At 43.2% G+C, this 13,089-nt stretch overlaps 1 protein-coding gene across 1 annotated transcript; it reads right to left on the bottom strand.

The window, feature by feature from the left end:
* Window positions 1-6: 6 nt before the first annotated feature.
* Window positions 7-2,214, bottom strand: LOC138955584 (uncharacterized). Its single transcript, XM_070327163.1, has 2 exons — window positions 682-2,214; window positions 7-307 (listed from the first exon to the last, which is right to left on the bottom strand). The coding sequence occupies exons 1-2, from the start codon at window positions 1,810-1,812 to the stop codon at window positions 44-46; spliced, it is 1,395 nt and encodes a 464-aa protein (XP_070183264.1). The 5' UTR covers window positions 1,813-2,214; the 3' UTR covers window positions 7-43.
* Window positions 2,215-13,089: the final 10,875 nt, after the last annotated feature.

The following is a 13,089-nucleotide window of genomic DNA, read 5'->3' as shown; positions in this document are numbered from 1 at the left end:
GGGTTCAATCATATTCTTCTTCTTCTTCTTCTTCTTGTTGCCGCTACACGTGGAGACCAGTCCAATTGAGAAATGTAGTGGTCATCTGCAGGGACGCCGCCGTGCCGTACAGCTTATCCTGGATGGGGGTCGGCTCCGGCCACATCTTCCTTCTCAACAACTGGAAGTTCCCGCAGTCTTGTAGGATGTGGTGGGTGTCCTGCTCTGTTTCTCCACAGGGACACATCGGGGACGGCACAGCTTTCAGCTTTGAGTGGAGGTGTTTGTTCAGCCTGTTGTGCCCTGTTCGCAGCCTGAAGATGGTAACCTGCAGGCATGAAAATTCTCCGTATTTTCCGTATTTTTGAAAAAAATAAACCGTATTTTTTTTTAATTTCCGTATTTTTCCTTGTTTTTTTTTTTTTTAATTTTTTTTTTTTTTTTTTTTTAATTTTTTTTTTTTTTTTTCCCCCTAGTCACAGTTATAGTAAAATAGTTTTGGGGCCATGTTTGAATCCAATTTTAAGGCTCAGATAGCCCCAGATTGCACCAAATTGCACCCTTGAAAAAAAAAATTTCCGGGGGAGCATGCCCCCGGACCCCCCTAGAAGTCTTAGCGCTTCGCGCCTGCAAAACTTGGCGCTATGCGCCTTCGAATTTTTTTTTCAGTATTTTTTTTTCTTTCAGTTTTCATGCCTGAACCTGCTCTGGTCTTGTGAGCAGGTGAAGGCTGTCTTTTTGAGCCGGGGTTCGGAACAGGGCTTTAGTAATGGTATTTAGCTCGGCAAGGCTTACGGCGTTGTCTTCTTGTTCTTTTTCTGCACCGGATTTTGCCAGGTCATCGGCTTTCTCATTTCCCTCTATGCCGCAGTGTGAGGGGATCCACTGAAGCACTGTCCGTAGGCTCTTGATGTTGTTGAGGGCCTTCTTCAATGAGGGTTGACTGTCACTGTTATAGGCTTGCAGCACAGAGAGGGCGTCTGTTAGGAAGACGACATTTGTGTTCTGGTCTGCTCTTGTCGCGATGGTGTGTGCTGCCTGAATGAGAGCGTCTACCTCTGCCTTGTAGTTGGTGCAGTAAAGGCCGGTCGGAAGCGTCTCTTCCGTCCATTCTCCACCGGGGTATTGGATGTGGACCCCAGCTCCTCCACTTTTGACGGCATTTGTGGCTGAGCCGTCTGTATACACCCGGATCCAGGCATCATCAGGGTATCTTTCCTCAAGCGTTGCCAACGTCAGGGCTTTCAAGACTTGGTCGCTATGTTCACCTTTGTTGTTGATATGGGGTATTGTTGTTTGGACAGTGACAGTTTCTTCTCTATCTTCCCAAGGTGGGGCGTCGAGGGAGAAGGAGATGGGAATGACCTGCTTAGGGAGGGTTTCTTGGTGCTTCCTGTTCAGTGCTCTGGCCTCCACAACATAGCTTGATCTTTTTAGTCTGCCTGATGATAGCGTTTGGAGCCTTTCTTTCATTGGGTGGTTCTCTGAGCATCTGAATTTGTTGGCCTGAAGCATTGCCTTCTGCTCTCTTCTCTTGGCAAGTGGTGGGATGCTAGATGTTTCTTCCATCTTCACTATAGGTGTTGTCTTCATGGCACCTGTGATTATTCGAAGTGCCTGGTTTTGGACTTTGTCCAGGGTCTGTAGATGCGTCTTTGCAGCTGTCATCCAAGAGTTGGACCCGTACTCAAGGTGTGGTCTTACAGTACCTTGGTAAACTGATTTCAGAATCTTGTCAGTTGCGCCCCATGTAGTTCCTGCCAGTTTCCTTAAGATGTTGAGCTTCCTTCTGGCTTTTCCCTCTGCCTGGTTGATGTGAGGTTTCCAGGTCATTTTCTTGTCAAAGGTGACACCAAGGTACGTCTGTTGGTCTTCGTACTTTAGTGTGGTATTTCCCAGGGTAAGTTTTCCAGGTTTGGCTTTTGTTGACAGTGTGAAAAGAGTGGCGGTTGACTTCTCCCTGTTGATTGTTACGCACCAGCTTTCAGCCCATGCTGCAACACTCTCTAGGGCGATCTGTATTCTGTATTCTGTATGTTGCTGTGGTTGCACCAGAGTACCAGGTCGTCTGCGTAAAGCGCTGCGTGGACACCTCTTGGTAGTTCTGCTACAATGTCGTTGATGAAGAGTATGAACAAAGAGGGGGAGAGGACGCCTCCCTGGGGAACTCCCTGCCTCAGCAACACCTTCTGGCCACAGCGACCATCTACCGACACTCTGGTTCTTCGGTTGTGAAGGTAGGACTTGGTCCACTGGAACATGTTGCCTCTGATGCCACTCCGTAGGAGTTTTACTAGAAGACCATCCTTCCAGACCTTGTCGAATGCCTTCTGTAAATCAATAAAGACTGCCAGGACAGCCTTCTTGGCCTGAAAAGCATCCTCTATGACCTGTGAGAGGTGGGTCGTTTGATCTTCTGTGCTTCTGTACTGTCTGAAGCCAGCTTGCTCTGGGGCAATGATGCTCTGTGTCTCCAGGTAGAGTTGTAGGCGCTGATTGATGATGCGCTCCATGGTCTTACAGACACAACTTGTTAAGCTGATGGGACGGTAGCTTTGGGCTTTGCTTTTGTTTTTGCCACGTTTGAGGATGGGAATCATTGTGGCTTCTCTCCAGCACTGCGGTACCTGGCCTTGCTTCCAGCTGAGGTTGTATATATCTAGCAGCTTCTGAAGCGCGGTGTTTCCTAGATGTTGAAGCATTTCGTTTGTGATGTTGTCAGGTCCTGGAGACTTCTTTTTCTTCAACTTCCTGATGGCCTTCTTCATTTCTGCCAGGCTAATGTCAGTATGCATGGCGTCTGGTACCTCATTTTCTCCTGCTGTTCTTTCCTTCTCTTCCTGTCGTATCTCTTTTTGGCGGTGCTGGGGTATGGTGGTATTACTTTCTGCTGCATATGCTTTTGCAAAATTGTTGGCGGCAGCCCTTCCTGTAAGAGTGTTTCCTTCATTTTCCAGGGCGATCTTCTGGCCTTTGGTGCTTTCGTCGTTCAGGGCCTTTGTCAGTTTCCAAAGCTTTGTTGTGTCTTTCTCCATGTTGAGGCTTGCTGTTTTCTCTCTCCAACTTCTTCTTTTGCTCTCCAGCTTGGTTCGCAAGAACTTTGCTTTTCTTTCTTGGAGCTTGATGTTGTTCTCCTGGCTGGGGTTGGTTTCAGCCTCTCTTCTTGCTTCTGTCAGAGCATCATGCGCCTTCTGCAGCTCACTTGTCCAGTAAGGGGTGTAGTCTTTTCTTGCGCCATTGGGTATGCACTCCTTGGCTGCCTGGGAAATACTGTTGTTGAAGTCTTTGACTACATTGTTGATGTTCCTCTCTGTAACTTCTATGCCCTTTGTCAGCTCGTTGGTGCGTACGCTGAACAAGCCCCACTGGGCCTTTTTGTAGTTCCATCGTGGATGTTGCGAGTGTTCTGGTGCTTTAGCACGCATGGTAAGGACGACTGGGCGATGGTCACTACCTCCGAGCTGTTCTTCTACCTTTCTGCTGATCTTTCTGTGGATGTCATCGGTGCAGAAGGCCAGGTCTGGAGTTGTGGTGGTGTGCCAGCGGCGCGAGTAGAAGGTATGTGTGTCAGTGGGGTCATTTGCAAGGATAATTAAGGTGGTGTTCATCTTGCCAGGCTTCAACTTCTTCTCCTCTATTGTCCATGTTGCTGTATCCCCAACTCTGGGACCGGCTGTTGAAGTCTCCAGCGATGAGGAAGCCGCTGTCTGGGACCTGGATAGTGTCAAGGGACAGCATCTTGTCATCGGGGCAATAGTAGTTGACGATGTTAAATGTGCTGTCTTGGATAATGACCTTGACTTCTATGTACTCAGCTTCGCCTGTAAGTTTCTTGACTTCAGTGGCGTTGATGTTGTTTCTCACCAGTGTCATCACTCCTCCCTTTGCTCTCCCTTTCCGTCCATTTGGAAACACCTGGTAGCCTCTGATCTTGAACGGCTTCTCCTCTTGCAGGTGTGTTTCCTGTAAGCAGCAGATGTTGATACTGTTCTTATGAAGAAAGTGTTCGAGTTCTTCCTTCTTGTTGCTGACCCCTTCTGCATTCCATTGCATGATGTTGATGTCAGGGGTCTCCTTGACCTTGCTTGGTTTTCGGCCAGTCGCTCTCCTTGCTCGTCCCCTGGCTCCACAGGACAAGACGAAGGGACCTCCAGTAGCTGAGGGTGGGCTCCTTTGAGGCACGGAGCCCGGCGCTGCACCTGCCTGGGGGGTCCTCACAGGGCGAGCACCATTTCGATTGGTGTGGTCTCTGCGTGTATTCATGGCGGTGGTGTGCGTGGTACTGTGATCCGTTAAAGTGCGCTGTCTCGCTCAGTACCGCCGACTTCAGCACTAGAGGTTTCTGTCGGGGTTACCCCACCCTTAGCTCCTGGTCAGGGACCTTACCTGGGAGCACAGGTAGCAGAGGTTTTAACGCGCCTCTTACCCGCATGATGAGCCCGTATGAGCACATAGCTGATAGGGTATTTACTAGTCAACAGTGCCACCTGTTAACCACCCCGCTCTGATAGGAACACCGCCAGTTGGTCAGGGACAGCTTATTTGTCCGGGCAAGCCCGACTTATATCGCTGCAATCCCATATATCTAAAGGACGCCCCCTATCCGCCGCCTGGGGACCCGCCGGGTTGGGGATGGTCGCCCCGCCACCTAATTGGAGATAGCCTGACCCCGGGTTCAATCATATAGTGAGAGAGGTCTGTGGTGTAAAAATCGGTCTTAAAAGGGGGCGGTAAGTCTTAAATAGGGGAGCCATTGAGTGGGGGGGGGGGGGGGGAAGAGCACCGTTCTGATGGATCAACACAAGAGTTGCTGAGTCATACCTGTATTTTGTGTCGCTTCAACCAAAATAAGGAAGAGATAGCTTTCATTAATTGCTATACAATGGGACCTCCCTTTTAAGGCCTCCAAAAATCTGAGAAAATGGGTATTGCAAGAAGGGAATCTTAAAATGGGGGTACATTTACAGAGGTTATAAAGAAAAAATGTCTGAGAAAACAGGGTCTTTAAAATGGCTGCCATGGAGGAGGTAAACAAGCGGCCATGTTGTGCCAAGTAAAGGGTTAAAGGGGGTTTCTGCTTTAGTCATACCAGCAGCTGTGGGTTTGTGAAAAGTGAACACCCTTAATTTTTATGGGGACAATTATTGGAGGGGCCAATCACTAGCAAGGAATGTGTCGAAAACTCGTGGACAGGAGCACCTAGCTACTGTGACTTTATTTGTCAGAGGAAAAACAAGGGTATTTACTCTTTCCAACCCATACAAACCCGACGGAGTTATTTCCGAAAATAGGTTATCAATTGACGCTTTTACATACACTTTGTTTCAATGGTGTGATTACAAGTAAGGGTACCCTCAAAATCGACCAAACAAAAACGGAAGGGCCGAATGAAAAATCGACAAAAAATCACAACAGGCAAAACTTTGCAACTTTGACAAACGAGAAAAAAGTCAAACCTTTACTTGAGCGGCGGTCACGTGATCCCTGTAAAAGAAATATTTAATCGAAAAGGTGATCCTGAAGGTTAAGTGAACGGCCGTAACTGGCATATAAAGTTTTAATGAAATGACACGGGAATTAATGCTTTAATTTGGGTTTGAAATTTGTTGCAATATTTTTTTGGCCAAGTTTATAAAGCTACAGAAGAACCATGGTGACTGCGCGTGAGAGCGATAAATAAATGGACAAAAAAATACTGTGTGAACGAAGAATACAGAACGAATAATGGCAGGTTAATCTTTCCGTATTCGTCGTTGACATATGAGTACAGTGTTTTTTTGTCTTTTTATGAAGCTACAGTTGAAGTTCTGATGAAATTTTTTTCTTTGACAAGATCGACATTTTTGCTATTTCTGTGTGCAGATTTCTTGCCTTCGCTTCATCTTTCTCATCAACCAGGACCTGATCAACACAGTGCGTGAAGACTCTCTCAAACAGGGGGCGGCTGCTTCTTGATGAGAGAGAGTGTGTGTGTGTGTGTGTGTGTGTGTGTGTGTGTGTGTGTGTGTGTGTGTGTGTGTGTGTGTGTGTGTGTGTGTGTGTGTGTGTGTGTGTGTGTGTGAAACAGGGAGCGGCTGCTTCATGATAAGAGAGAGTGAGTGTGTGTGTGTGTGTGTGTGTGTGTGTGTGTGTGAAACAGGGAGCGGCTGCTTCATGATAAGAGAGAGTGAGTGTGTGTGTGTGTGTGTGTGAAACAGGGAGCGGCTGCTTCATGATAAGAGAGAGTGAGTGTGTGGGTGTGAAACGGGGAGGGGCAGCTTCATGTTACAAAACAAACTTCTGTGAGAGAGAGAGAGAGCGGCTGCTTCATGATAGAGAGGGAGAGAGAGAGAGCGTGTGTGTGATCTCTCAAACAAGGCAGCTTTATGATACAGAAGTTAAAGTCAGAGGGGGAGAAAGTTTATGTGCCTATGTGTATCGAATGACATGTGTAGAGATGGATTAGAGGAGAAAAAGAAAAAAGGACAAAAAAGTCTGAATATGTATGCGCATTAACATGAAATGCAGAGACAGAGAGTGTACGTTTGTGTCTGTATGTATGTGTGCTTGCAGGTTTACCTTGTGTATGTTATGACCACTGCATGATATGTACACATAACTGAGTTGAAACAGTGAGAGGGAAGGCATCAGAAACGTCCTGGGGTCCGCTAATTTCAGAGGTTTAAAAATGAAATGTCAGAAGATAAAAAACATTTTCAGAGGACAAAAAGTCAAAACTTAACAATTTGCAACAACTTTTTATATGCTCAAATCGCTCAAGCGTCTTTAAATAGAACAGCTCTGAATGCGGAAAAGATTATTGACTGCAGCTCTTTTTGGTGAGCCAAGTAGTTGATTTTGAAACTAACTTTGGACCAACTTCCACTGGATTTTTTTTTCTGGACCCCCCTTGATTTTAGAGTGTGTTTTTCTTAACCATTCCCATGCCTGAGAGGGGGAAGAAGTGGGGTTGGGTAAGATGGGTACGTGTGTGTGGGGAAGGGGGGGGGCGCAGGGGGAGGGCTTGATGTAAGATACCGTTGTTTTCATATAGTGCAATGTTATACCCATGCTGTTCATTTCTATAGCTATTATTCAGTATTTTGTTTATGCAAAACTAATAAAAGTCAAAATAATACAAAAATGGTGTTCTACTTCCTCTGTTTATTATGATTACAATGTTAACCACGGTAAGAATGTACATTTTCTTGACATAATAACACACACACGCAGACAAAATGAGACATAAGAGATGGAATGCTTCATACAAATACAAATCATGCATGTAAAGATGTTGCTCTACTGATCTTAAATAGATATGTACAAAGAGCAGACATTTTTTTACATTTATTCATTTGATAATCAACCAAATAGACCATGAACCACTCTTTTCACATTACTTTTCATGCAACATTCTCTTCACCATGCTACATAACACACACAAACACAAACTGTAACTGTATGGGGATTGTAAAATACAATCATTAAAACAAGCAGCTAAGCATTAACAAAGCACATTTAAGATTGTTACGTTCCAAAAAATAAGTGATCCTACTTGAACTTACACAAACTTTCAAAGGACATCCAAATTTATCGTGAACATTTATATCGGTTATCACAGCACTTCTGCAGTAGTCTAACCACACAAACACTGCACATTTAATGGTGGAAGTGTATCACCCAAAACAGCCATTATCATGCAGACGGGCAAGATTTTGCATTTAAAAATCAAATCAAACTGGATTGCAATATCAGCCAACATGAAAGTCATCACAAGAAACACCCATTCAGTCTCCCCAAAAAAGGAAAAAGGGAGACAACTATTGCATAGCGTATTTTAATACTTGAATTCCAGAAATAACTAGGGTTATATAGGTTGTGGAAGAGTTGCTTTTCCTTGGAAATGTAGATGAGGCAAACAAACATGTGACATTGCCAACCAATCACTAGCGAGCTGTGTGTTGCAGCAATCTGTGCACTGAGGAATGTGTCTATATTGCAGCAATCTGTGCACTGAGGAATGTGTCTATATTGCAGCAATCTGTGCACTGAGGAATGTGTCTATACTGCAGCAATCTGTGCACTGAGGAATGTGTCTATATTGGCAATGAATAGTCAGCTCCGATAGGCATACTTTTGAACCAAAAAAATCATAATATTGAGTGGATAGTGCAGAAAACCAATCTCAGCTTAATTTTACTTAGCTAAGTTTTATTTGTTTAAGTTCACAATGTCAGTGTGACTTGGGTTTGTTTACCAAAGTATTTCCAAAGGTGAACAACTTATTCCACAACCCACAAAAAACAGTTACTTCTGATTTTTTTTTTTTAACAGTGTATAAATACTTGACCAAATCAACTCCAGCCACAGGACCTGGAGAGACAAAAACAAAACACCTAAACATGCAGACACCTGGGTAGTGCGACTTTTGTGGCTGCTAGCTTTCCACTGGGAGGAAAACTCCCAAATTTCCCAGTAATGTGATCAAAAAGTAAATGAAATGAAAGCCTCACACACCACTGGGTCACCAGGTAACTGGGTCACATAATTTACTTAGATGTAGACACCCTCCGCTTGCATGTGTAACATTTTTTTTTTTTTTTTTAAATTGATAAAAAAAAGAAGTTAATTCGTGGGCCATGACGGCATGAGGCTTTGCGCAGAACAGTTACTACTTTAAGTAGTCACACAAAAATTCTTCACTTGTAAAGTCATAGTGTTCTGATTGTCTTGAATCGTTTCTGACAGAAACATACAGCAATACATACTTCTTTTTTTTTTTAATAAGTACCAGAGGGTTTCATCAAATAAGCTATCTGGTATACAGTGTCCAGAAATAACAGCTTACCCTAAAAAACCCTGTTACGTGTACATGTACTTGCATTGTTATTGCACACATCAACAAGTTATATATTTACAAAACGAATAACTTGGCAGAAACAAAAATGCACCACCTCTTGTTTTACGAAAAATAACAAGAACAAACAAATCATTATTGCAATAAACAGAAATTTTCTTTTACACCTGCCACATCAATCCAAATCCTATCACAGGGACAGATGAAACAAAGCGTATAAGTAAACATGATGTACTGTACAACAGAACGACTGAAAAACATTTTACATGTACTAATATTCTTTTTTATTTTTTTTTTTCCTTACACCTGTTCCTTGTTCCGGTGTTCTCTCACGCCGCCCGCTCCATCCACATCTGAATTTCGTTCCGCTGCCAGACCTGTCGATTTTACAGACGCTCCAGGGAGGGATGTCGGGTCGTTGCGGTAGGCTACCCTCGGAAGTTGACACTGCACTTCTGCTGAGTCACTTCGACGGTGTTCAGTAGTGGGTCTGTCCCGAGCTAACGGACTCAGCCCACTACCTACTATGCCCTTTACTAACGACATTGACTGCTAAGTCTCGGAGCCAGACTAAGTGAGCGTCCCCTCCAGAGAGCAGACCGCCACCACGTCCCTCCGTCGACCCCCCAGAACGTCACATGTTGAAGACTGACAGCAGAAGTACTATTTAGGAAAGGATGGAACAGGAACAATGAGACCAAGGTCACCATGAGAGCTCCGGGCATGAAGGGCCACAAGAGCAAGGACACTTTATAATTTTGGATGATCAATGAGATGAGGATGATTATAATGATGATGCTATGGATTTCCAATTTGGTTTGAGACTACGTGACAGGGCAGCACTCTACGCTTACTGTCATAATATATCCTGGTGTCAACCAGGCCCGAGAACTGCCGCACCTGCGGTGTTGGTCAGGTAAACAGAACCTGAGCACCCTCAAAGTCGCATTCGTTAAGTGAATGACACTCGGCTGTGTGATTCCAGCCTTCCCATAGGAACCATAGCACTTCCACTCTGGGTAGGAGCCGACCGTAGCCCGAAAAACCCACATGACCCTGATGGGATACGAACCCACGACCTCCCGGCCCACAGCCCGATGCGCTAACCACTGCGCCATGGGGGCCGGTTGTACTAATATTCTACTCTGGATAAGTAAATAAATCAACAATCAAATTATCACACCTAAAGTAGACTGACCGAGGAACAAAATAGAAAACAAAACAAACTTTCGTTACTGGTAAATTGCAACCAAAAAAACAACGTTGTATCCACTTTTGAAACTAAATTCCCTAGCATTAAACAGAAACAAACATCGAATTAACATCAAGTGAAAATTTTCAAAACTTGCTTATTTTAAGGTAAGGTATCCCTTTAACCACAGTAAAAGTGTGAAAACTCCTTAATGGTCTAATTTCAAACTGTGGTGCTTCTAATACCCCTACCACCCACCTATTTGGACAGAAAAAGTAAATAAAAATGATATGACATTTTTAAAAGATAGTTCTTGTGAAAGTTCATGGGCTGCTTTGGAGAGAAATAAAAACAAGTCGCGTAAGGGGAAAATACAACATTTAGTCAAGTAGCTGTCGAACTCACAGAATGAAACTGAACGCAATGCAACACAGCAAGACCGTATACTCGTAGCATCGTCAGTCCACCGCTCATGGCAAAGGCAGTGAAATTGACAAGAAGAGCGGGGTAGTAGTTGCGCTGAGAAGGATAGCACGCTTTTCTGTACCTCTCTTCGTTTTAACTTTTTGAGCGTGTTTTTAATCCAAACATATCATATCTATATGTTTTTGGAATCAGGAACCGACAAGGAATAAGATGAAAGTGTTTTTAAATTGATTTGGACAATTTAATTTTGATAATAATTTTTATATTTTTAATTTTCAGAGCTTGTTTTTAATCCAAATATAACATATTTATATGTTTTTGGAATCAGAAAATGACAAAGAATAAGATGAACGTAAATTTGGATCGTTTTATAAAAAAAATATTTTTTTTACAATATTCCGATTTTTAATGACCAAACTCACTCATTAGTTTTTAAGCCACCAAGCTGAAATGCAATACCAAACCCCGGCCTTCGTCGAAGATTGCTTGGCCAAAATTTCAATCAATTTAATTGAAAAATGAGGGTGTGACAGTGCCGCCTCAACTTTTACAAAAAGCCGGATATGACGTCATAAAAGACATCTATCGAAAAAATTAAAACAACGTCTGGGGATTTCATACCCAGGAACTCTCATGTCAAATTTCATAAAGATCGGTCCAGTAGTTTAGTCTGAATCGCTCTACACACACACACAGACAGACACACATACACCACGACCCTCGTCTCGATTCCCCGCTCTACGTTAAAACATTTTGTCAAAACTCGACTAAATGTATAAAAGGGAAGCGTAAAGCCAATTTATTTGTACTGTAATATAATGCATGAAACTTGAATAAAGGGTATCAGATTTGTGCAAAAGAATTACCACTGAAAATATTGGTAGAAATCAAAAGAAAAAACGAGTATTTTTCAGCTGAAATGCCTGCATGGATTCAAACAGTTCTTTTTAATCTAGGACATGTCAATGACGCGAGTTATCTATTTTAATTTTACTTCCTGTTATCAGGGGTAGACTCAAGCCATAAGACTTCAACCTGATAAAAGTACTCAGCAAGAGAATCTTAATTTCTTTAGTCAGCAGAACAACGAGAGCCATATTGTCAGCAAATTTAAATACATGTAAACACATTATGGCTGTTTCACATCGTATTATGATGTTTGAAGATTTAGAACAGTATTAGGTATAACACGCATCCCTGAGGAAAACCAATGTTCAGCACAGTTCATCAGATGGTATCTGTAAATAATGTTATGTTATTGTTTTTCCCCAAATGATTGTACAGTGCTTTGAGCAGGGGTTAAACCCTGGATTATCAATATTCAATCATTGACAAAACAAAGCATTCATTTGGACTTCAAGCGAGTGGTCTTTGAAGAGGACATAATCAGAAAACAAAACATTACATTTGCTGTAGTTCAACCCTGTGGTGTTTTTTGTGGCCGGACAGACAAAAACTTATGATACAGATAATGAACTTATCTCACAATCTTTAAGAACGTCGCTCGCAAGACAATCAAGGTAGGACGGAATTAGCTCTGAACTGTGCTTTCTGCACTGTCCGCCTAAAAGAACACTCTTTTTGTTCGAAAACGAACATACTGGTTTTCTGAGGACGGAATAACAAATAATAATTTAGTTTTTATGGTGTTTTTTTCCCAATAGTTTATTGACTGAAAAATTCTGTGACTTTGGTCACATAACAGGGTACATACCTAAAGTCAAGAATTATTTCCGAACATCGTCTATTGAGTGTGTGTGTTGAGAAAGAAAACTTACCACACTAAATGAGCAGAATAAAGCTGTTTCCATAAAGCGACACGGCGGCGGCACAATGGCGACTAACACGCAATGCCATGAGTGTTTCCATATAAAACGGCACGGCAGGCGGATTTTTTTTATTTCTGGCTTGACTTCTTTTTATAAATCGGTCAGAAACTCACACAACTGTAATGAAGAGAAACTGTATTTGAAGCTACTTCTATTGGTTAGACAATTGAAAAGACGAGAAATGTAAGAAAAAAGCCTCCTTTATTTCCACAAAATGATCAAAAAGCGGAACGAACCCGGTGCCTTTGACAACCTTTGAAGAAATTCTTGCTGGACAATGTGCAGCTCAGGGAATACATTATCTGACGAAAAAACAGTCAACATAGACTACAAATCTGGTTGTGGGGGGTCCTCGAACATTTGGAAAGACTTAGACCACGCCTACTTTGAATGCGAATACCGCGCGGCACATCGTCGCTGTCGCGTCGCCTATATGGAAACACACGTTCTGTTACTACTGTTGCGATTGGTTTTGCCACTGCCGTCACCACGCCGTGACCATCATGCCACTGTCGCGTCGCTATATTGAAACATAGCTCAATGCTTCTTTCTAGTGTATGGAACACTCAAATAACCTTTCGGGAAAAGCTTGTCAGACAGGAGTGGGTTTGGGCTAAATTCATAGCCCTATTAAAAAAAATCTGCCATTTGAACTTAAAAGGTTAGTAAGAGCATACCAGAAGATTACAGCAGTCAGACCTTACCACAAACAGCTCTCTAAAACTCACAGATGTCACACCGGCAGCCATTGAAGGTTTGAGCTGAGAGCCCACGGCTGGCAGACAACTCCACAGCAGCTGCTGTTTTAAGGGGGACTATACTGTCAG

The sequence above is a fragment of the Littorina saxatilis genome, unplaced genomic scaffold, assembly GCF_037325665.1.
Source record: "Littorina saxatilis isolate snail1 unplaced genomic scaffold, US_GU_Lsax_2.0 scaffold_886, whole genome shotgun sequence".
In the NCBI taxonomy this organism is placed as follows: domain Eukaryota; kingdom Metazoa; phylum Mollusca; class Gastropoda; order Littorinimorpha; family Littorinidae; genus Littorina; species Littorina saxatilis.
Note: the sequence above shows the minus strand (reverse complement) of the source record. Positions and strands in the feature narration are given on the sequence as shown.

What these genes read in the sequence shown, in the direction of transcription:
- LOC138955584 (XM_070327163.1), bottom strand. Translation starts at nt 1,812, where the DNA reads ATGACCTGGAAACCTCACATCAACCAGGCAGAGGGAAAAGCCAGAAGG. An exon ending in TGCTCACAAGACCAGAGCAG is followed by an intron (nt 308 to 681) that starts GTTCAGGCATGA and finishes TCATGCCTGCAG; the next exon opens with GTTACCATCTTCAGGCTGCG.